Raw genomic sequence first — 26,010 nt, 5'->3', positions numbered from 1 at the left:
TCCTAGAAAAATAACAGCTCAAAATACGTAAGTCTTCCTAGTGCTGGCGGGAAAGCAATGGAGCAAATACCAACTCCCTCCCAGTCCAATTAGAAGAAAGCCCCTTAGGAGGCTCAAACCCTTCCCAGCCCTATTCTTGCTCATTAGCACTGGGTCTGCAACACAAGTCACCCTTGACTATTGTACACACCCTCTGGGACAACATGGTGAGTCTCGGTCAGTTTGTTCCACTTTAGTATTCTCAGACCCAGACTACTCAAGTTCAGTTGATCCCTGTTAATCTAAAACACCGATCTCCTTATTTTCCAAATTCCCACAGTAATTCTTCACAAAACTCACTTGACAACTCTGTAAGTTCTCCTGGTTTTCTAGAATCAGAAGAAAACTAAACAGTCATTTGGAAAAGAGCAGTGCTAATGACCACTCCCTAAAATTATTCCACACCAAAAAGAGCCGTCCCATCAGCACAATGATCTACTCTGCCAAATTTTTCCCTGCTTAAATATTAGCATTCAACCCAATGTATTGGTATCTTAAGTTAACATTACAGTGAGACCTCATTTTTCTGTCTCACAAAGGGGTGGAGAGAAAGCAGACTTTGAATAAATTGGGTTCAGATTACTGGATATTTTTTATTTTAATTAAAGAATAAGGTATTTAGCTGGGAAGCAGTAGTCGTTTTTGTTTGTTTGTTTGTTTGTTTTTAATTAAGCCATGGACCTGATACCTTGATAAATTTGTAGTGACTACATGAGCAGCCAGCAAGACCACGTCAGCTTCCATCCGAAGTACGAGGAATGGCAATTTCCATTGCAAAGGGAGAGGCTACAAAAATAAACCTGAAATGCATGCTAATCTCCACGTCTGTCAAAAGCTTACCCATCTCCACTCCCCACACCCCCAAGCCAGAGATGACACACACCTTGTCAGGGCTCCAGTCAGTGGTATTTCCTGAGCATACTGCTCCAAAGGCACTCTCCACACACACCATGGGGGTGGGGGGTGGGGGTAATTAGAGGGTTTTTGCTTTAAACTGGAGTTATTATTTTTTATTAGCATCCAACACACTTATTATACAAAGGAGGAATCCAGGAAATAAGAGTGATCTACCAAAAAGACTTTAGAAGGGACTCCACTGACCACTCAAATTGAGAACATGGCAAGCGACATACAAAAACAGAGTATTTATCCATTTGGCGCCATGTGATTGTTGTTGTGGTTTGTTTGTTTTTTTCCCTGTTATTCCTCCTTGTTCCTTTGGGCCAGTGGAGTAAATCTGGCTTAAAGTAGTCCACAAAAATGGATTTTTTAGCAATACTTTAATATCTTTAAATGTACTTTTGGTTTTATTTTTCCATAGAAACACTCTAAAAGGTTCACAAGAAAGGAGCTCTAAACACGTTTAATGATTTACTTTAAAGGAAAAAGTGTTTAAAAAGCATTATTTTGAAAAGGCAGCAGCTGCTGGGTTCCGCCTTCTGCTCCCTCCGACTGGATTTAGAGTAACCCTCCAAAACCACGTGAAGTGTGTGCTCCCCACCCCCAAGATATGCTCTCCACAGATCAGAATCCATTCTGCAGCCAACCGATGGCTGGGATCCAGCCTCTCAAGGGGGCAGATGAGGCACAGAAGCGCTGACAAGCCCTCACCAGCAGCAGTGATGCAGAGCGCCAGAATAAACTCTGAAGCTGCTTCTCACGGTTGAAAGGATGAGGCACAAGCTGTTTTCTCACATCCTCTGCCTCTTAAGGTTACAACAAACCAGCCTCTGATCCAATTAAAATCCCTACAGTTTTTGTTTTCGCAGAGGAGGACAAAGCAAAGATGACCGGTGTTTGCTGGGAACATAACCAGCCATGTATGGTCTTGGTTGATAAATGAAGAGTTAAAAAAGATTAAAAATTTAAGTCATGACTGCCATGAAATTGTTTATTCATGGTAAGGTGTTTTGGGCAGTTACAGCTGTACAACAGTAAATTGTTAACAACCGTTTCCTGAAGAAAGATTTCCATTATAGATCACAGATAAGACAAGCAGCAGAGTGCAATGTTGCAGGCAGAGCAACGTTCCGACCAACAGAGGATATGGTAGATGCAAGTCAAGAGGACCTACCCTTTCCTGAAATCACTTTCAAGAAAAATCGTACTTTGAGGAGGATGACATTTACCCTAATTGCTGCCTCTAATTAAAATTAAGGTAATTAAAAAAATTTCAAATGCACTTTAAATTTGATGTAAGACATAATTAGAAATCAGATTTTAAAAAATATCATTAGGGCAGTTGGGTGCAGGTTGGCATACAAGAGGGAAAAAAAACAGTTTAGCTCTCAGAAAACAGGAGGGAAATGGCAATCTGTCAAAGTTATTATAGGGGGATGTGTTTTTTCCCTTTTTAAAGACCAGAACTTAACAACTTAGAACATCTGTGCCCTTGCCTTTCCCAAATATGCCGATGTCGAGCAGCATTTATTTTGTGTGTCAGTCTTCTCCCCAGCAGGAGCCAGGCTGGTGAATCAGCAAAATGTCAGTATCTTCCAAAAGCTGTTACTATTATTTTGAGTTAGCAGGAATAGAAAAAAGAATGAGTGGTGTTTCCAGAAAGAAAATAAATCATTTCTGTACTAATACATAGGGTAACAGGTGACCATGCGACTCTGTCAGGAATGTCGTAAATCCCACAGGAAGACTCGAGGTGCACTGGAGGAACACTGGACTGAAAATCACAGACCTGGAGTGCCCGTCTTAACCTCAAGTTAGCTGTCCAACATCTGGACCTCACACTTGTCACTAAGTAAAAAGAAACAAGGTGCTCAGCTAAGTCCTCTCTAAGGTCTGATCAGATTCTGAAATCCATCCTTCTGTAGGTGAACTGAAATGTGAAGTAACAACTAGAACTCGTAGTCTCTGAATCTGTGAAGATCATTAGTGCCCTGAATAGAGCTAGGCGTATGGCAGTTACCCGCCAAAGAAGGAATGTTTATATCCCCCCACAGATTTATATGTTGAAGCCTATCCCCAATGTGATGGTACCTGGAGGTGGGGCCTTCGGGATTAGTGTCCTTCTAAAAAGAGACCCAGCGAGCTCCCTCACTCCTTCCACCATGTGAGGACACAGTGAGAAAACAGCTATCTAAGAACCTGGAAGCAGACCCTCATCAGACACCAAAACTGCTGGTGCCTTGGTCTTGAACTTCCTGGCCTCTAGAACTGTAAGAAATAAATTTTTGTTGTTTATGAGCCACCCAAGTTCATGGTATTTTGTTATAGCAGCCCAAACAGACCAAGATAATACCCAATATATATTTACTGACTGATGCTACTTGAGCAACCAGCACAGCTTATGGTTCCCAAGGGCCTAGCACAGTGCCTGGTACATCACGAGCACTCACAGCAGGTCTACTGAGTGAAATTTCATGAGACCATATACTGAGCTCACTCAGCAACAAGTTAACTAACTAGGGTCCTTATACAACCTAGAACCCCACAGCGAACCCTGGTGAACGAAGTCATAAATCTGGGAGCTAACAGATCAATTCTTGATACTATCTAACATTACATGAAGCATCAGAAATGTCTTAAGACAGTCCTTCAAGAAGCCTGCATTAAAATTATTCACTGATTTATTTCTATGAGAATGATCAGCCAGGCAAGAACTTAGTCAGACATGCTCTCAGGAGAGAGATTACCAGAAAGATGAAAATAACATGAAGCAGCAGCAGATTCCCTGTGAATATCACTCAAGCAGACTAACTTCATTTGTCTCTTACCTTTGGAAATCTGGATTTAAACAGAACAACTACTAGAAGAGAATGTGGTTTAATGAACATAACCCTGTCCACAGACACATCAAAAGCCTTTGCAATAAAGCTACTGCACATCTGATAGCCAAGATAAAGTATAAAATGGTTTTGGAAGTCACGATTCAGATTCAGTGACAAGTAACATTTACTAAGTGCCTACTACGTATGTATAAATACTGTGCTCAGCATTTATACACTCCTTTGATCCTCTCAGTAACACGGAAAGCTACTCCAGAGGCTGAGGCAAAATCACTTGAGGCCAGGAGTTTGAGTCCAGCCTGGGGAACACTGCAAGACCCATCTCCAAAAAATTAAATAAAAAAAAAAAAAATTAGCCAGGCATGGTGGCATGCACCTGTAGTCCCTTCTCAGGAGGCTAAGGAGTAGGATCACTTAAGCCTAGGAGTTTGAGGCTGTAGTAAGTTATGATTATGCCACTGCACTTCAGTCAGGGTGACAAAGCAAGACCCTGTCTCTAAAAACAAATAAAAATAAAAATAACACTGAAAGACAAAAATTATTAACTCTACCTGTGCAAAGAATACAAGCTGTGGAGGGGCACCATCTTTCACACAAAAATGAGGCTGAAAGTCAAACCTAGATTGTCTGTTTAGGTCTAACATGCAATCAACAAATATTAAATGTTATTTATTATGTGTTGTACCCAGTCCTTTTTTTTTCTTTTTTGAGATGGAGTCTCACTTACTCTGCTGCCCAGGGTAGAGTACAGCGGCATGATCTCGGCTCACTGCAACCTCTGCCTCCTAGGTTCAAGAGATTTTCCTGCCTCAGCCTCCCGAGTAGCTAGAACTACCAGCGTGCACCACCACGTCCTGATAATTTTTATTTTTATATTTTTAGAGATGGGATTTCGCTGTGTTGGCCAGGGTGGTCTCAAACTCCTGACCTTAAGTAATCCAACCACCTTGGCCTCCCAAAGTGTTGGGATTACAGGCACAAGCCACCACAGCCAGCATCACTTTTAGGAACTGGAAATATAGGAATGAACAAAACAGAACAGCTCCCCTGTCCTCCTGGACATCCAAATGTGCTTTCTACCATGGTTTACTACCTTCTCTAGTCTCAACTCCACTGGACCATCAGTTAGCAGAAAGATGCCTAAATTAACAGATTCGAATATGTCTGGCTTTGCCCCCATAAGGGGCCTTCCAATCCACATCCTAAAAAGTAAAGTTGTTAATGTATGAACAGATATATCACGATGAATTCTAGTACTAATAAGAGGAAATAGGACAATTAAGGATTGCCCAAGATTTGCAAGATTTGTTAATAGAGAAAAACCAGATTTTCAAATGAGTAAAAAACACTGTGTGTTTCAAGATAGAAGATAATTAGAATGGAAACAGAACATCAGATTTTACAGCACACATCTACAAAGAGAGACAGGAGAGAGAGTAAACAGCACTTCCCCACCATGTCAGCTTTCATACTGAGGTCAGATCTGAAAGGATATCTGTATTATCATGTCCAAGCAAGCCGAGAAGCGACTGTACGGCATTCAGCTCCACCAGAAGGTGGTACAGGTCTGGCATGGTGGCCACCACGTGCATCTCCTGAATGATGTCATTTAGGTCCAGCTCGGATTCCATGAACCTAGGAGGGAAAACAAGACATCATTAGAAGTAAAGGAGCACTATCAGCAATGAGGAGCAAACAGTAACAATCTAGACAACAAGACGATCTGTCAAAGTGTCTGCAACAGACCAACCAAGAAGTACACTCATCCAAACATCATACTGTCACACAATTTCCTTGGGAAATCGATTTCCTCATTACAAAAATCAATCTTGGATTCAGATCTCATTACAGGGTTCCCTTACTCTTGCAGTCACAAGCTGCCTTTCAGAGGCTCCCAAAGCATTTTGCAGCACTAAACGATCTGCCCACCGGTTCTATAGATTAGCTACCATTACCCCTTGGTGTGGCAATTCACTCTGTTGCCCTGAACATAGTTATCCTACTACCCATCCAAAAAGGGTTTCTCTTACTTCCCACTTCAGATCAAGGGCCAGTTATTCCCCTTACCCAAAGGAAGATAAGATTTTCTGTATCTAAAAATACCCTCCCTCTCCCTCCTCTCTGGAGCTGATTCAGAAGCAGATACCAAAGAAAAGCAGACCTAGTCTCCGGCATTCTACAATCACCACCAACTTTACACAGCATGATACTGTACTCACATTTCTACACCTGAACCTTTCAACAAACCTACGCCCAGGCGCTAAGAACAGAACTACTTTGCATTCACGCTGCATGCCCTCCCCCGGTGTTTGACATATAAGAAATGCCGATTAAGCCTTGGATGAACAAGACAGGAGGGTTTGTTCTGAGATGGAAATGAGATAATCTGGCGTAAGGCAATTGAACAATACCCAACTGAGAGTGACTGAGAGGAAGCAGTTTTTAAACTGACTCTGGAGTCAGACTATCTGGGTATGAACCTGGCTTAGCCACCTACTTAGCCTCTCTATGCCTCAGTTTCTTCTGTAAATAGGGACAATAATGTTACCTGTCTCACAGGGCCGCTGTAAGGAGTAAATGAGTAAGGACATATAAAGCACTGAGAACAATGTCTAGCATAAAAAAGCACTATGTAAGTATTTGTTCTCTTCACTATTGCTGCTACTATTACTGTAATATGTCTATCTTCTCTTCTAGAAAGTAAACTTCTTAAAGACAGGAACTATATCTTTGTCTCTTATATCCACAGATGCCTACTGAATTAAATCGAGGGCGCAAGGAAAAGCAACACAAGCAGGGACTCTTGAAGTCACACAGGACTCATCAACTTCCAGATGCTGTGGGTCTGGGTAGATACAGCTTCTCCAAAAATCTGCAGTCAGTAAGGAACAAAATCTAGAGACTTAGAATTCTTTAAAACATGCCCATATTTTAGACAACATCTATTATTGTTTTTCTCCATTAGTATTTTTAATTATATGCTTATATATTTTTTCCCAGTTATAATATACTTCTAGTAGAAAACCAGGGAAAGAAAAGCAAGCCCTCAAAAACGTAAACAAATCATCCATAAGCCTACTAACCAAAAGTAACCATTGATAATACTCTGTATGTTTAAGCCTTTTTCTCAACTCACAGACTTTTAAATTCTATTTTAGTGTATGATATAAGGCAAAGATCTAACTTTATTTTCTGTGAATGTCTGACCAACTGCTTTAATACCATGTATGTTTGCCTGTATGTTTAAGTCATTTTTCTCAACTCACAGACTTTACCCCACAAAAATAAGCCTATATAGTATATAGTTCTATATTCAATTTTTGCTGTTATTAATATAGGCTAAATAATTGCCCTTATCATTATTCTACTACAATAGGATAAGCCAATACCTGACAAACTGCTATAGGTCCTTCTCCTTCTACATGGCAAAATCCCTCACTCACCACAGCACTCTTCCCTGCTGAGCTGACATGGCTGGCCTCAGAATCCTTCTCAATACAGTGTTCCAAGAACAGACTATGAATCAATCACAGGCTGGATGTGGCAGATTAAGCTTATCTACAATCCCTGTTCTAAATCATATATTAATGGCCATGTAGTATTCCCTTGAGTAGATATACTGTGATTTAACTAACCAATCCCCCTTTGTCAGGCATTCAGATAATTTCCAATTTTTTTCCTTTTAACAAATGACACTAAGATGTATATGCATTCCTAATTATTTTGTTAGGATAAATTCCCAGGAAGGAAAGGGCCAAGTCAAAGAGTATGAATGACTTAAATAGATTTTGATACATTTTGCCAGAAAAGTACCAATAGCACATGAAGTGCCTGTTTCCCCTTACCCTCTTCACAAAGAGTATTTCCTCCAATTTGAGATAGAAAAGAAAACTCATTTTGTATTTTGCATTTCTGATAGTAAGACGGTTAACATTTTTGTAATGTTTACTATTTGTATTTATTCTTTGTCCATTCCTATTAGGAGGCTCTTTTTTTTTATATAGATTTATAAACACTGTATATTAAGGAAATTAATCTCTATTCTATGTTGCAAAAAAATAAAGTGCCTTTAATTTGTACATTGTGCTTTTTGACATAAAGGTTTTTTTTTCCTTTTGACATAAAGGTTTTAAAAAGTTCAAGTAGCAAAATCTTTGCCTTTATGAACTCTATTTTACATGTATCCTGAGCAAAATATTTTCTATGCTAAAAGAAGATATATTTTATGGTGTACTTTTATGTTTATATATTTAAATATTTAATCCATCTGAAATTTATTTTAGTGTATTGATATAGGGCACGGATCTAACTTTATTTTCTGCAAATATTTGGCCAAGTGCTCCAATACCATAATCTATCCTTTCCCCACAGATTTAAAAAAATGTCATCTATCATACACTAAATTTTAATGTGTACTTTAATCTGTTTCTGGGCTCTTCACTCCATTTCATTGATTCATCTGTGAATTCCTGAGTCAGGACCACACTTTCACATTGTTATAGCTTTATAGTATGTTTTATGTCTGTTGCTGCAAAACACTCCCTTGTTGTTTTTATCTTTTAGTGTTTCCTTGCCTGTTCTCACTTATTATTCCAAGTAAATTTCATAATTATTTTAACAAGATTTTCCCCCAATACCTTTTTTTTAAAAGCCTCCCTTCTCTGCTTGCAAATAGATTTTTTTTTTAGATCACTTGAAGTGTGGAAGCTAAATCAGAATCATGACTCAGTAAGGCTGGTGCAGAAGGATTCAAATATTCCATGGGCCAGGAGATCTATATAATCCTTGAACCCAAAGGCCTCAACAAACCTCTAAGGCTTATTTGCCTTATGTGAATGTGTGTATACAAGATTTCTGGAGAAAAACCTGACAAAAGGTTTTTCCAGTTCACTTGGAAGAACCAGCAAGGGAGACTGGGTACTAAACAGTAAAAAACAAAATTGTGCTGAGTGCAGGATAAGATCTGGTGATTTGGGTGATCAACAGCAAACGTGATGGCTCATGCCTGTAATCCCAGCACTCTGGGAGGCCAAGGTGGGCGGGTCGCCCAAGGTCGGGAGTTTGAGTCCTGCCTGGCCAACACAGTGAAACCCCATCGCTACTAAAAACACAAAAATTAGCCAGGTGTGGTGGTGCACACTCGTAATCTCAGCGACTTGAGAAGCTGAGGCAGGAGAATTGCTTGAACCTGGGAGGTGGAGGCTGCAGTGAGCTAACATCGTGCCACTGCACTCCAGCCTGGGCGATGCAGCAAGACTCTGTCTCAAAAAAAAAAAAAAGTGAAAGACTGTCAGTCACCTGGAGGGGTCTGTGCTTAGGCCTATTTAGATCAAGTATTTTATTATTATTTTTTAATCAATAACATGAGCAAAGATATATAAAAGGCAAAACGAAAAAATGTTATATGACACAAAGCTTAAAGAGACAGTAAGCACAGCAGCTGACAGAATCAATTCAAAAGTTCCTGACAGGCAATAATGATATGCCAAATCTAACCAAAGGAAAATTACCTGGGATCCACACAGAAAACCACAGTGAACCAAAAAGTCAAGTACAAATGTGAAGGCTGGAAGAGATACAGTTTCATAAGGGCACATGTGTTTCTTTCTGAACTTGATGGCTTTAGTGAACCATAACTGTGACACAAATCAGAACATGAGACAGTTCTGCCAGAGACAATTCCTTTTTCATCTCTGGACATTCAGCACCTGACGCAGGCCTTGGTCAACACAGAAACTTGGGAGATGCCTGTAAATGGGGACAGAGATGAAAACAGCTGCCACAAGGTGGTTTTAGGGTACTTAAAAGAGAACAATACAGAGTTACAATGATTTAATGGCCCTAAAACTTTGTGACGTCTGTTCAAGGAACCATCTTTCAGGAGGGATGTGGAAACCAATTCAGGGAAATGACCAAGATTCTAAGGAGTCTAGATAATTTCATACACAAATTTGTTGAAATGCTTTCTCATTCTGAGTTGAAATTTTAAAAGCCAAAGATGCCAAATGATGGAATAGCTTTCTTTGGAAAGTTAGATCCTTCTCACTGGGATAGTTAATAAAGGGTAATATTAAAAAAAAAAAAAAATACAAAGAGTTAGATGGTAGAATAGACTGTGCTTCTCAAGTTCCTTCCAACTTTGAGATTCTTCTTCCAAATATGGTCTCAACCCAATGCTTTTAAGTTTAGGAAGTCAGCAAATTATCAAAACAAAACAAACAAGCAGATAATAAAATTGCAAGCAGGGAAATATTACAAAAATATACTGGGTCCAGTGTTACGTAAGTAACAAGATATCGTGAGAAATGCTGGGCTTGGGAATGAGACTGACCTGGGTCATACTCCCAGCCATGCTATTTACTAGATGTGTGGCCATGAACAGTGAATTGACAAATATTTACTGGGCACATACTAGGTGCCAGTCATTGTGTTAGGCACTGAAGATATAACAAATAAAATAATCCCAGTTTCTGGCCTCCATCAAATATAAATAATCTATTGCAAACAATTAATTATAAGGGTGCCTGGCACTACCCAAGAGAAGTGTCACTGGAACCCAGAGTGTGGTGTCCCAACCTGATCAAGGAAGACACAGAATATTAACTAACTTATTGCTAGATCCTGATTTCTTTGTCTTCCTAAACTATAGTGAGGATTAAAAGAGATAATATATATACAGTGCCTAATAATAGCTGGCACATAGTAAGTACTCAATGAATCTATGTACCCTCAAGTTTGTTATGCTGTCACAGTTGTCTTCTGTTTTGCCTGACCAAGCACAGCCTACTCATGAGCCTATTCATTTCAAGCACACACTACTATTTGCAGAGAACTGTCTTTAGGAATTAGGCATACTTGCAGCAATAGATGACTCACAGCTGGGGGAAAGGATCAAGTCAGAGGTGACAGGAAAGCAACAGAGCAACATATTAAAACAGTAACCCAGGCTGAGATGGGGTCATCGATTCCATCTGATATGACAGAGAATATTTTCCTAGCCTGCCCATGTGCATTTGCTTCAGACTAGCAGGATATTCTCCTTCAACCACAGGGGTGAATATCAGCAAATGATCAGCAAAGCTCAAAAACACTGGGAAAGCTGCAGAAATTGACAAGTCCTAAATGCAATCACTGGTGGGGAAACATGATGCTCCCTCCATCGAACTAAATCAGCAGTTCTCAAAGTGTAGTCCTAGGACCCCAGGATGGGGTAGCGGGGTGGTTGGAGATCCTTTCAGAGAACTATAAGATCAAAACTATTTTATAATATATCTAAGACACCATTTGCCTTTTTCAGTCTCATTCTCTCAGGAGTGTACAATGGAGTTTTCTGAAGGGCTACATGACATGATGACATCATTGCCCTGATGGCTAATGAAATGTGTGCTTGTCTATTCTTCTATTTTCCAGAATTTTCTAAGCACATTGGGATATTCCATAATTTAAGAGTACAAGGAGATCCTGAGATCAAAAAGGTTGAAAATCAGTAAACTAAGTAATTCTGTCCCTGCAAAAATGAAGAGAAGAACGATTAAAGGACTTTCTAGGGAAACAGCACACTCCAGTCAATGTGGTGTTTGGGAGAAAGATCGCGCAGTGCAAATTGGAGGTTGCATAAAGAGAACTGTCAACTGAATCTGAAATGCAGTCCAATGAAGAGAAGCATTTTTGGGTACGCAATCAAAATGACAATTGGATATATGGGAAAATAAATTTGAATGTTTCTGATCTCAACCGGAAAGTTTCATCCGAATACGCTCTAGCAATTTTCATCTTAATTGCACCTCGCTGATCTAGAGAATTATGAAAGACACTGCACCAGTAAGAATTCAAGAACTCAAGGTTAAAACACAATGTAGTTTCCTAACCGCTTTTTGACATGAAAAAAAACTTCTTTATGCATAATTTCAATTTTCATATGTTCAGATTTTAAAACTAAAACATTGTATACATTGTCTGAATGAAAAACACTACTGATTTTTTAAAATAAAATCACACTGTCTTAAAACCAGTTAATGAACTGTAACACTAAGTACCTAAGATGTAGATGGTGAACATAACCTGCAGAAATTTTGCTCCATATTGACAGACGTGTATCTACCAAGTGGGCAAAGGAAATACTGGTGTTCAAAGAAGTAAGCTGAATTTCTTACATTTCCCGTGTTATGAACCTGCAGCATAGTTTCTTTATAATGTATCCTTAGGTTCAAGCAATGGGGACGTAATAAAGACAACAGGGACTACATAAGCTCTCTTATGCTTATTGGGCACCTACAGCAAGGCAAGTACTGTGGTAGGCACTAGAGACAAACAAGACACAGTCAATCTCCTAAAAGGAACAGAGTATAATGCAGGAACCACTGAGTACAGAAATAACAACAAAACAAATGGCAAAGATGTTAAAGACTGATCACATGCATTGTGGGCAAGAACACAAGAAAAGAGATGCTGCTGCCGGAGGAGAATTTAAAAATAGAGTGAGAAAGTTGGCAGTAGCCATCATTAAAATGTACATACCCTTCAATCCGGGAATTCAAAATTTACATATCTATCCTACGGAAACATATGCACACAAAGACACATATACAAGTAGTTTCACTATAGCATTCTTCATAAAAGCCAATATTTAAAATAATTAAATGTCCATCAATAGAAAATAATTAAATAATTCACGGTATTTCCAAACCATGAAATACTATGCACCAGTTAAAAAAACACAAGGTAGACATGCCTGTACTACAGACATGCCTGTACAGATCTGTTACATGACCCAAAAGATCAAGGTGCAGAATATGTATGGTGTGATTTAAGCAGAAACAAATATATTTGCATAATTAACTGTTCACAAGGTTCCTCTAGGCAGAGGAATAGAAAGAGATCAGAGCAGTGAAGGAGAACTTTTATTTTTCACTCTACTCATGTACCACTGGTATTTTCAGAATGACAATCTATTCATACATTACTCGTGTAATTACACACACACACACAAACACACACACAGTGCTCCTGTATGGCGGAGATCAGTACAAAACCTGATAGGACTCTGGTGCTGGGTAAGCTGGGCCCTGCTCTATTAATAGCTATTCCTACTATCAAAGAGGGCTGCGGCCCTAGGCCCAGTAACCACCTCCTCCCCACCCTGCCTTCTTATTCACAGCATAGGGACAACACAGTTGACCATGCTGGCCACACTAGGTTGCTGTGAAGACTCTGTGCCCTCTGACACCTCTGTGCCTTTGTTCATGCTCCTCATATTGCCTGGCATGCCTTTCTGTGTTCTTTTCCACCTAATAAAAATTAATCTTCAAGGCTCAACTCAACTACTATCTTTTCTGTGACGCCCTCAATAGCCCCCAACTTGGTATATACTGTTTCTTCTTCTAAGCACCCACAGAACTCTGCTTATATCTCTTTTCAAGTGTCTGTTTCCTTCTACCTTGCCTTTATAGTCAGTCTCCCTAGTAACCTATAAACTTGAGTGCAAAGACTGTACTACTCAACTGTTAATTGCCTGGGGGCCTTGGGCATATTAAGATTCATTAAAATTGTATGTCCTGGGAGGGACAAAGATAGGGAGAGAAAGAGAGGTTTAGAACATTAAAATTGTATAAATGTGAAAGTCCCCTTGGTTAGGATTCAAGACAGACTGAAAGATGCCAGATTCCTCATATTAGCACTTCACAGTGCACCAAGGTGCTAGTGCAGTAAAACTCACGTTAACTGTCATCTCATGGGCACCTACTATGTGCCAAGTACTAAGCTAAACATTTACCATTATTCTCCTTTAATCTTCATACAACCGTGTGAGGAAGGCATTATTTCCTTATACAGATGAGACACCCAAGGCTAAGAAAGGGGAAGTGACTTATTCAAAGGGATGTGTGTATCACACCAATATTTGTCTAACTTCAGAGTCTTTGACATGATCTCCACAGTAAAGCTATCACTAATGGCAGGCACAATCAGTCTTCTTTGGGCATTGAAAAGAATAATGCAGGAGAGTTCACATAGCAGGGCTGATCTTGAAAAGGGCTGGCTTACAAGGCTGGCCCTAGGCTGGCAGCCAGGAACTTGGCTTTTGAAATGTTCCCTACGTGATAAGGTTGCTGCTTTGTCAGCCCAGGGCACTGAACAGCTGCTTTCCTTCCAGGAGCCTACGATTTTGTTAGTTATTACTGGCAAAGAACGCCTACATGACCAGTCCTCCATAAAAACCCTGAACTCAGAGTCTCAATCAAATGGTCTTCCCTGGACAGCATCACTGCACACATGTTGATGCATTTCATTGCTGAAGAAAGAAGCATGTCTGTATGATCCCACCCACTGGGAAGGAGAAAACATAGGAAGCCTGTATCTGAATTTCTCCAGATGCCACCTGATGTTGTGTTTTTCCCTTGCTGATCCTGTTGTGTGCCCTGTGTAATAAACCACAGCCCTGAGTATCACTGACTTTGAGTCCTAGGAGTCCTTCTAGTGACTTCCCAAACATGGGGGTCATCCTGGGATTCCTGACCCAAATCACAAAAGCCAAAACAAACCAAACCCAAAACAAAAGTAGCCAATGAAACGCCACAGAGGAGACAGGGTGTCAGTAGAACAGAACCTTACTTCTCTGGATTGTCTGGAAACTTAATCCGCAATTCTTGGTTTTTATATGATCTCTTTTCAAATGTGAGGATCATCTTCTTCACTGAGCTTTCATCCAATGGCTCGTCCTGGTACAAAGAGACAAATGCAACAACTTCAGTCCCCAGGGGGTTTCACATTCACTGTCACTACTTTCCTGTGGCTCTTATATCTCACCTCACTCTGCCATTGATCTTTCTGGGTTAAATGTACAGTACACACCTTATTTTTTGAGATGGAGTCTCGCTCTGTCGCCCAGGCTGGAGTGCAGTGGTGCGATCTTAGCTCACTGCAACCTCCACCTCCCAGGTTCAAGCAATTCTCCTGCCTCAGCTTCCCGAGTAGCTGGGACTACAGGCACATGCCACCACGCCTGGCTAATTTTTTTTGTATTTTTAGTAGAGACAGGGTTTCACCGTGTTAGCCAGGATGGTCTCGATCTCCTGACCTTGTGATCCACCCACCTCGGCCTCCCAAAGTGCTGGGATTACAGGTGTGAGCCACTGTGCCCGGCCACAGTACACATTTTATCTCCCCAATTACAATGAGGAGTAAGGGCCTGTAATCACATGCTTCTTTTTGGGTATATCACTTTGGGTGTCTCACATAATGCCTACTCTCTGTAACACAGGAAATTCAGTTTGAGGTGTTAAACACTTACTGTGCACTTCGGCACTTCAGCACTTCAGGAGGCCAAGATGGGCGGATCACCTGAGGTCAGGAGTTTAAAACCAGCCTGGCCAACATGGCAAAACCTTGTCTCTACTAAAAATACAGGCACACGCCTGTAGTCCCAGTTACTCAGGAGGTTCAGGCACAAGAATCACTCGAACCCTGGAAGCGGAGGTTGCAGTGAGCCGAGATTGTGCCACTGCACTCCAGCCTGGGTGACAGAGGGAGACTCTGTCTCAAAAAAAAAAAGAAAAGGTGTTAAAGACTCATTCATTCAACAAATATTTCTTGAGCACACAGTATGGTACAGAGTAAGCAATAATATTAGGTAATATTATTATACATTTACCTTGTCTTCCTTTGCTATACATGTAAGATAAGACTGAAAGGTTTAAAAGAATTGTTTAAGGTCAAGCTCTGAGTCAGTGACAGTGACCCTTAATCTTCTCCTACAGCAGAAGTTGGCAAACCGCAGCCCATGAGCCAAATCCAACCTACTGCCTGTTTTTGTATAGTGCGTAAACTAAGAATGGTTGCTAATTAGCTATAGTCACTGCTTAGCATTTCTTATATATTACTTTGCCTGGTCCTTACCAAATGCTGAGAAGGAATTCAGACAGGTACTTTGAATCCTGAAGCAGCATCAAGAATTTAGTAACCCTGCCTAGAGAATGCAGAAAAAAGCTAGTAGACCATACAGAATTTTCTGGCTTCATATATTGGAATAATACCTATGAAAGCAAATAGAATGAATATTTGAAAACTAAATCATTTTTTCTTCAAAAAATCTACACTAAAATTTCACACATTTTATCTTCAGTTTACCTTCCAGTTTAAATTAATGTGCTGCAATGCACCCTGCTTCTCTCAATACTATCCCAACTCAAAGCTTCACAAGCTTTGTAGTCATTGACCATAGCTCACGCCTAAAAGCAATAAAGAAACTGCTATTAAGAGACCCTGAAATAGATCCTTTTGGAAAGCACTGAATCATTCCATAATTTTATAAGTACTCAAAAATGTTAGCTATTATGCTATTATTAAATTTCTATTTCCACATATTGGGCTTTAAGTGGGAGCTACCCATAAGTTCATTTTCAGCATAACACATTTCTTAGATTATACCAATGATTCCTAGATCCCAAGGTTCTCTATCGAACCCCTACCTCCTCCCCAGGGTCTACAGCTTAAAGAGAGGTTCCCTGATGTGGTAAAAACAAATCAGAGTCCTGGCTCAGTCAAGACTCAGAGCCTAATTTCACTACTTACTAGCCATGTGACAATGTTACTTTGCTGAATATATTCCTCAAAGCTTCATCAAGTCCAGCTAATTCTATCTCCTAAGTCTTTCCTAAATTCATCCACTACACACTTAGAATAAAATCCCAAACCCCTCACATGATCTATGTAAGGATCTGGCAGGATCTGCCCAGATAATCTCTCCAACCCCAAACCAGGGCAAAGACCCCCATTGCTAGCCCATGTCTACTTGTTCTGTGACACAAGTAGACTCTCCAGTGTCTGGCACACAGCAGGTACTCAGTGAAGATCTGAGGAAGGAAAGAAGGAAGGGAGGAAAGGAGGAAGGGAGGAGGGGAGATGAGGGGAGAGGACAGGAGGGGAGGGGAGGGATGAAAATGTTACCTGTATCTCTCAAGGTCATAGAGATGACCTAAAGAAAATACGTACATAAAAGTGCTTTGTAAACTACATGAATGCAAGCTGTTATGGTTATTATTAGCAACAGGCACAATGTATCCAACATCCCACTAGAATTTAACTAAAATAATCAAAACATTTCTAGGAAAAGGTTAAATCACTTTCAAGCAAGCTCAATATCTGCTACTTTTCTTTTTCTTAGCTAATATCTTCCCCCACCACATTAATGTTAACACAGCTCTCACGGGATTTCTGAAGTCCCAGCCTCTCCAGGGTTTGGCCTTCCCTCCTTTAATTTCTCTCCAACACTAGGGGAAAACTGAATTATCAGTCTTAGTCATCAGCCACAGCAGTATCTCCAATAGCTCAACGTCAGAAACCAGAGGGAGATTTCAGAAAGATGAATGCTGGTGATGTAGCACAAAAAGGACAATAATATTTTACAAGTTCACGTGACTTTACAGGGGCAAGCATCACTTGTTTTTCATCAAATGGGACTTTGGTGGCAGTGAGAAAATAACTCCTGGACTTGTAGCCTTCCATGTGTCATTTTTACAAAGTGATCTCTTTTTCCCTGTCCCTTAACAGAAGGGCTGGTCCCACATTACATTTCTGTCTCCCAGGCTAGAAACCACTTACCCATGACAGCTACTATCCTAATCCTCCAGTGCCAGCCTTGCCCTACATGGGAATTATACCTGCCAATTAACTGCTGCTGCAGGGCTAACAGATTGAGCAGAAGCTGGTGAGGAGGGAAAGGAGGGAGGATGTGCTACACACACTGTTTGTCTAAGCCCTGGCAAGGCTGCTGCCCTCAGAGAGGAAATTCAAAAATTCAGGACTGTCTCCCACCACATATTTCTAAAGTGCCATCATCTTTTAGGGGCAGACCCCCAAATTAACACTAGTACAAATCCTAATAAGGAAATAGCTACTGTCACAGCACAGTAAAGACCTTTTTGGAATATGAATCCATTTTTTCTTCTTCTCAGATTCACACGCCAGCCTCATTTTTTAAATCCAAACTTAGCATCGTGTCTTTGAGGGAACCAAAAAACAGCTGGCTCTTAAGACTCTATTTCCATAATTCATATTGAACAAAATGCCAGAGTGAAATAACATACAAGTTAACACTTAAAGATTTAAAAAGACACAGAGGTAAGGTCATTTTGTTTTTAATCACTGATGTTTTACCTCCACTCTTACCAGCTTCATTCATTTATTCATTCAATAAATATTTATTAAGGGCCCACCAAGAGCTAGGTATTGCTCTGGGTACCAAAGATAGAGCTGTGAACAGAACAGAGCCAGTCTCTGTTTTCATGGGAGGCTGGAAGGAGGACAGCAATGAGCAAATAAACAACTAGAATTTCAAATCATGACACATGCTGTGCAGACAATATACAGAATACAGTGATGAGGGAATGAGAGAACGGCTTGCAGGGCTACACAGGAAAGACTTCTTGGAGGAGGAAACATCTCACTGAGACCTGAATGTGAAGAAACCAGCCATACAAAGCATCAAGGAAGAAGAGCATTCCAACAGAGGGCACAGAGGTCCGAAGGTCCAGAGGCAGGAAGCAGTGGAAAGGCCCCAAGGCATCTTGAGGAACAGCAAAGAGAAAGGCCCTGAGGAGTCTCCTTCCCTAAGCTGTACTTTTGCAGTCACATCTAAATACCTAACAATGTGGCACCCCCTTAAACTTCTCCACTTTTGTTGCTTTGCTAATACCACCATTTTCTCTGCCTAAAAAGCCCTTCCTTCCACTTGATAAAATTTGACCCCTCTTTCAAAGGTAATAACACAAGTGCCTTCTATGTGTCCTCAGTAAGATCCAGGAAGCCTGCCCTGACCCTCCCCTACAGTACATAACAAGGAATAATTTGAAAACTCTCTTATTCTTTACATCTTGCAAGATGCTTTCCCAACTGCACTAACTCACTTAACCTTCACACTAACGCAATGAAACATGAATTCTTAATCCCATTTTACAGATGAAGATGGGAAGCTCAGACAAGCCGAGTATTTGGCCCAAAATTACATTCTACAGGGCCAGCCATCTCAGCTGCCACCCATCGCTGCCACGTTACCTCTTCCTCTTCCTCTTCCCCATCTCTGTCAATAATCTGAAGCAGCCTTTTTTTGTCATCATCCGCTTCTTCCACCACAGTCATTTCTTCTTCCCGATAGCGGCCACGTTCTCGAGTACCAGTTTGTTTCCGACGCATCTTCTGCTCCTCCTCTTCATCATCCCGGGGACGTTTTGTGCCCCTATTGGGCTGAGAGAAAAGAAACATAGGATTTTAGAGCTGGACATGACATAGAAGCTGGGCATGGTGACTCACACCTATAATCCCAGCACTTTGGGAGGCCAAGGAGGGCAGATCTCTTGAACCCAGGAGTTTGAGACCAGCCTGGGCAACATGGTAAAACTCTGACTCTACAAAAAATACAAAAAAAAAAAAGAAGACTTTGCAAGGCACAGACAGCAAATATCCTAAAAGCTTTCAAGAATTCTCTGACTCAAAAGCAGCCAGCATACAATTTCTCCCACCACACGGAGTAAAGCTCTATGTGGTCATTTTTCAGATCTTTAATGATTATATAAATATACCATGAAAGTCAGTGGGAATTTTTTTATATACAGTTTGGCCGTTTCACAAAAGTTCCTATGTATATGGAAATAGCAACAAAGCTATCTTAAGATGGCAACGCTGGGTTAGGCTCATGTACTAGTCAAGATATAACTCCCAATGTCAACCTCTTAGCACCTGGTTTTAATTCACATCTACAAAAGATTACAAAGCCTTTTCTACAGTTACTCACAAGTAGTCCAAATATAAAATATTACATATGTAACTCCTGAATGTCTACTGCACTCCCAATTCTATTTTACAGAAGAGTTGAGTTAAGGCCCAGAGCCTGGGCAAAGGACCTAAATAGACACTTCTCAAAAGAAGATATACAAATGGCCAGAAGATACATGAAAAAAAAAATGCTTACCATCACTAATCATCAGGGAAATGCAAAGAAAAACCACAATGAGTTATCACATCACACCTATCAGAATGGCTATCATGAAAAAGACAGAAGATAAAGTGTTGTTGAGGGTGTGGAGAAAACAGAACTCTGTGCACTGTTGGTGGAAATACAAATAAATACAGCCATGATGGAAAACGGATGGAGGTTTCTCAAAAAATTAAAAACAGAATTATTATATGATCCAGCAATCCCACTTTTGGGTATGTAACCAACAGAATTGAATTCAGTATGCTGAGAAGATATCTGCCCTATTCATTGTAGCGTTATTCACAATAGCTAAGATATGGAAGCAACCTATGTGTTCGTCACTAGATGAATGGATTAAAAAAAGTATATATACACAATAGAATTCCACTCAGCTCTAAAAAGCGGGGAAATTCTGACATTTGAGACAATCCGGATAAACCTGGAAGACATTAAGCTAAGTGAAATAAGCCAGGCACAGAAAGACAAATACCTCGTAATCTCACTTGTATGTGGAATCTAAAAAAGCTGAACTCACAGAAGTAGAGAGTAGAATGATCGTCACCAACGGCTGTGGAGGAAGGGAATGGAGGAAAATGTTGACTAAAGAGTATAAAGTTTCAGTAAGGCCGGGCGCGGTGGCTCATACCTGTAATCCCAGCACTTTGGGAGGCCGAGACGGGCAAATCACCTGAGGTCGGGAGTTCAAGACCAGCCTGACCAACATGGAGAAGCCCTGTCTCTGCTAAAAGTATAAAATTAGCCAGGCATAGTGGTGCATGCCTGTAATCCCAGATACTCAGGAGGATGAGGCAGGAGAATCGCTTGAACCCGGGAGGCGGAGGTTGCGGTAAGCTGAGATTGTGCCATTGCACTCTAGCCTGGGCAACAAGAGTGAAACTCCATCTCAAAAAAAAAAAGAAAAGAAAAGTTTCAGTTAAACAGGAAGATAAGCTTTAGTAACTTATTGCACTGTATGCTGAATATAATAAATAATAATGCACTGTACATTTAAAAATTGATAAAACAGATTTTAAATATTTTCACCACAGAAAAAATATTAAAGGTGATGGATTTGTTAATTAGCTTGATGTAATCATTCCACACTGTAGACATACATCAAAATACCACCTTGTACCCCATAAATATATACAATTATTTGCTAATTAAAAATAAAAGTTTTTAAATCAAATATAATAATAATAATAAAGGCCCAGAAGCCAAGTATTACATAAGATCACAAAACCATCAGCACACCACTGAAAACAAAACTGGCACTTCCAGACTCCTAGTCCAAGGACCTTTCTACCGTATTCTGTTAGGACCTCATTTTGCCTTTTATTGTTGTTGTTGTCTACTTTTTAGAGATGAGGTTTCACTATGTTGCCTAGGCTGGACCTCAACTTCTGGACTCCAGCAATCCTCCTGCCTCAGCCTTCTGAGTAGCTGAGACTACAGCTACTCATTTTGACTTTTACAATGCAATCCATTAAGAAGTTCTTAGTGTTGTTTTCCATTAAATTAGAATAAAACAGAGCAGTAATGAAAGGGGCTTCAGAGCTGAAGAGACACAACACTGCCCAGACACCAAACAGCCCAGTGTCTCCATTCAGCTCAACTTACTCCTGATTCGACTCTGGGCCAGTCGCCTACCTCTCTAAACCTTAGTTTCCTTATCTGTAAATGGACATTATAATTCTTTCCTCTGTGAACTTCAAGTGAAAGAACTTTAAACCATAAATACATAAAATCATCACTGTGAGGTAATCCACATGATTCTGTCTTCTCCAACAAAACATTTGTGTTAGATTCTTCAATGAGATTTTCTTTATCTGATATAGTAATCACACCCTCCAGCAATATGCTTGGTGCAATGTGGTATGTTACTACCAAACAGAAGAAAATGCCACTTTCACTGCCAGCCTGCTAAGTTGTTTCGTAATAAGAGAAAATTTTCTATTATACATGTTACACATCTCCCCTTTTGACTTTTACTGAACTGTACTCTGCCAGTGGTAGAAAGTCATTCCCCTCTTTATTCATGTTTCCTGCTTGCTCCACATCCCAGGTGCTTTAGTAAGTCTGAGCATATGACATTGTTGAGAAAACTCACATTCGACAATTTAGTTTGTAGGGTACCACCTGCTATTTTTCACGCTCTTCCTAGTCTCCCTGAGCTAGATGATAATTTCATATGAACACACACTATTTTCCATAAGGACAAAAATTACAAAAATCTACTATCATCATTACTACTCTACCCTAAAAAAGAAAAATAAAAAGGAAAGCAACATGCCAGTAACTACAGACAGGCCACAGTAAAAAAGGAGGTGGTGGTTTACATGTAAGAAGAGGAAAGGAAGGTAGATTCGTCCTAAAGGAGGGCAGGCTTCCAACTGGAAATCTGTAGCTCCTCAGCAGGTAAGGAACTTCAGCCCTCTGGGAAGACTAATTCTTTCAAGCTCATAAAAGAAGCCCTGCTGCGATTCTGATTAGCGTGAGCCTACTGCAGCAGCCAAGTCAAGGCATGAGCTCCATAGTTCTCCACGGAAAGGAGATTTCTAGATTGTTTATCTCCAAGGAGAGAAAGAAAAGGCAGTGGGCCACAATTAAAAGGAGAAAGCTAAATATTGCCACAGTTAAGAAATGCAAAATAGAAAAATACACTAGCAATGTCTCTTTTGTACACATCTTCCAATCCTCTTCTTTGAAACAAACATTTCAGAAGTCAGGGGAGGACGGCCATGGCACTCCAGCCTGGGTGACAGAGCAAGACTCCGTCTCAAAAAAAAAAAAAAAAAGTCAGTGGAGGAGTTTCTTTTATTAAATTCCCATTAAAATAGCACTTTTCTTCTGCAGAACTTCAATCTTCACCACATCTCTGGCAATGAGAAGTAGTTAACAGCTCTATTTTATAAGCAGGAAGACAGGATGCCTAAGATCTTTTAATAAACTCTTGCAAAGACAACCTGGTCCCTTCTCAAAGTTGAATCTGACCTCTGGAAAACTGCTAATCTGCCAAGATTCCAGGACCCTAACTGAGACAGATCTGAGGAACTTTCAGGCAAGAACATTCACCTATAAATATGTCATATAAGACCTTGGTTACGTTAAAACAATACTTTTTAAATCATTAATTCAACAAATAACTTACTAAAGAGTTGTAACGCTTGAAGGATCCTCAAGCAATCAGCTGCCAGTCCCAGGCTTCCAACAGGGTCATGTATAAATAGGGACACAGGGATAAACAGGGCCAGTGTGGATTCTTGAGACAAGAATAACTCTGTTAACTTTTATCAACAGTGTTTAAGTATAACATCCCTAACAGGGTTACCTTTAAGTTCACCAACTGTTTCTCCAACCTTCTCCCTCACACATAGTATTCAGCTTTAGCTTTAGCTCCTCATGACAACTCTCCGGCAGAGCTGAACCCAGCTGCGACAGCTCCTTCAGCAACACAGCAGCTCCCACCTCCCTCTCCAACAGAGAATACGCCATGCAAAGGCCCTGATATGGTGTATTTCCACATTTCTCTTCTAAAGGCAAAAACTGTAAGAACTTCTCTTCATTTCTCTTCTTAACCCTCAAATGTCTCTTTTTCAAACACTAACACTGCAAATTGTAAAGTTTTGAATCATTCCTGAGATTTGACCACTCTGAATAATAAGAGTTAGGATTCATTTCTTCAACTAAGTGCCAACTGTATGAGGTACTGTGATGGGTACTGGACACATAAGTGTGAACAAGACAAACACTGCCTTGTTATCAGAGCTTAACAATCTGGAACAGTGTTCAATCGAAATATATACAAGCCACAGATGTAATTTAAATTTTTTAGTAGCCACATTTAAAAAGAAACAGGTAATAATATGTTTATTTAATCTAACATACCCAAAATATCATTTCAACATGTAATCTATATTTAAAAATTACTAATTTGTTATTTTACATTCTTTTTTTCACACTAGGTCCTTGGAATCTGGTATGTATTTTACACTTATGGTGTATCTCAATACAGACTGGCCCAATTTCATATACTCAACAGTCATATGAGGCCAGTGGCTACAGTACTGAATAGCACAGGCCTAGGGGATTTCCAACTGAGGGGTTCCAGCTCCCTGATACAAGCTAAAATGGATTTGCCTTTCCAGCGACATTGAATGAAATATGGACTAAAAAAGTTGAAGTCCTGCCTGTTCGTGAAAGATTCACACTAAAAATTATGAAGCTAACTCAACAACCTGACCAAGAAATAAACTTCCTAATTTATATTTACCCAATATTCACCACTGAGAGAGCGATGGGTTATATAAAACAAAACAAGAATTGTAAGCAGGGAAGAAGCTCAGAGCTGTCAAACTGATTTCACCAAAGGGAAGCCAAAGGGCTCTTGATCCACAGAAAGAATGTAATACTCACAGCCTGTCAGAGAGGTCAACAGCTCAGGCTGAGCTCTCCCTGTGTCTTATACAACCAATCCCAAGAGGCTTAAGCCATTCTTACCAGTCACCTTTGGAGACTAATTTGTTTTGGTATCTGAAAGGTATTTGGAATCCCTCAAGATGAAGGAATGACAAAAGCAACTGTTCTTAATAAAGTCATTTCTCTGCCTCTGCTGCCCACAGGACTAGAGAAAAATGATTAACTCTTAACTTCCGAACATCAGCCTTTAAGGGTTTCTACAATCTTCTACAATTCCCTGCCTTACTCCCAATAGGTGGTAAGTGGTATAAAAGCTAAGCATTTCCCACCAACCAACCACACAGCTGGTAGCCTTTCTAGGATAAAGGTTTCCCATTCACTCAAAGCTCAGAGTAGGCTTCACGATAATAGATAGATGCCTTTACTCACCAATAATCTTGAGGCCTATCACGTGTGTGTGTGTGTGTGTGTGTGTGTGTGTGTGTGTGTGTGTGGCTCCAACCATACCCTTGCAAACAGAAATCAAGACATCTTCATGAGAGCTCTGAAGGAGTTAAAAAAATTAAGCAATCTGCCTAGGATACTCCCTGCGTACCCAGACAATATCCAACCTAAGCTTTGGGTTTCATTTTTTCCTTTTTTTTTTTTTTTAATTAAAAAGCAGTGAGAAGCTGTAGTTATAATGAGGGGCTGTGGGAACATGCAGTTATATTGAGCTCAAAGTAATGTACCATAGGAAGAGGCTACATCACCAGAACGAATCCTAAATTAAAACTCCACTATGAAACCAACCCCATTTCCTCTGAGCATGCAATCTATATTATCACATTTATGGGCTGTCTCGACCTCAATTAGGCTTGGGGGCAGGGGGGGAAAAAGAGAACTTCTGTAATGAGCAATAATAGCATCATTATGATAAATTATGAAAACACACAATGCAATTATTAATGTGAAGAGCGCATTTGTATCAGAATGTAAGAGTGTAAATGTGTGCATGTGGTGTGTCTAAAGACAGCTCAACATTCCAAGTTCCCTGGCTAAGAAAGGGGATAATTTGTAAAAGGTACTTTCATGAAAAAAGATGTCCAATTCTAATAAGAAAATGGAAAAAGTCAAAGGAAACCTTCTAAACCTTGTAACAAACCAAGAATTCTTCATCTAGAACTTAAGAGCTTGGCTAACTTCAGAAAAGGATCTTCCAAATGGGGCATGAAGTACTGTTTCCAAGATATCAGACAACAGGAAAGACAGTAATTTGAGCCAGGACAAGGAGATAATTTAGTCTTTCTCTCTCTTTATATTAATAGAATAGGGAAATCTGAGATGAGTGAGTTTAAGCTACTTGCCTATGGTGAGCAAGACCACAAGGCTTCTAAATCCCAATATAGTGCGTTTCCTTTTTCTCCATGTTACCTTAAAACTGGTTGGTAAGAAAATAAGAGGACCCAGAAGCAGCCACTAGTAAATAAGTAAACAAAGCTACTATTAAAATATAAGAACACAGACTAGTGGCTATTTTAGACAGGATATAACTAGAAATAAACCACCATCAACAGGAAAAGGCTTTCAATTCATTACTGCTAGAGGTAATGATTCCTAATCTGCTTGCAACGGTGATAACCTGTATGGAGAATGAGTTTTGAAGTCAATTTTTCCTAAATTCAAATCCTAGCACCTCTACTCAGCAGCCCTGGAAAGGAAGTTATTCCCTCTCCGCTTCAGTTTTCTCAGTCTATAAGCTGAGAACAATAACCTCTTTCACACAGACATTTATGCATATACGTATGCATGTACATAAAAGCCTATGTGTCTTCTTTTTTTGAGACGGAACCTCACTCTGTCACC

General features: G+C 40.1%; 1 protein-coding gene across 1 annotated transcript in view; it reads right to left on the bottom strand.

Annotated features, from left to right (window-relative positions):
• CTNNBL1 (catenin beta like 1) overlaps positions 1–26,010 on the bottom strand; it is a 177,614-nt gene that overhangs the window by 120,606 nt on the left and 30,998 nt on the right. The window contains exons 2-4 of the mRNA XM_023227877.2: positions 18,828–19,016; positions 14,388–14,494; positions 5,275–5,414 (exon numbers count right to left, since the gene is read on the bottom strand). Of these exons, the coding sequence (XP_023083645.1) occupies positions 5,275–5,414; positions 14,388–14,494; positions 18,828–19,016 (436 nt within the window). The remainder of the gene's footprint in view (positions 1–5,274; positions 5,415–14,387; positions 14,495–18,827; positions 19,017–26,010) is intronic.

This window comes from Piliocolobus tephrosceles, chromosome 20 (assembly GCF_002776525.5).
Source record: "Piliocolobus tephrosceles isolate RC106 chromosome 20, ASM277652v3, whole genome shotgun sequence".
Classification (NCBI taxonomy): domain Eukaryota; kingdom Metazoa; phylum Chordata; class Mammalia; order Primates; family Cercopithecidae; genus Piliocolobus; species Piliocolobus tephrosceles.
The sequence above is the reverse complement of the archived record's forward strand: the minus strand, read 5'-3'. Positions and strand labels throughout refer to the sequence as shown.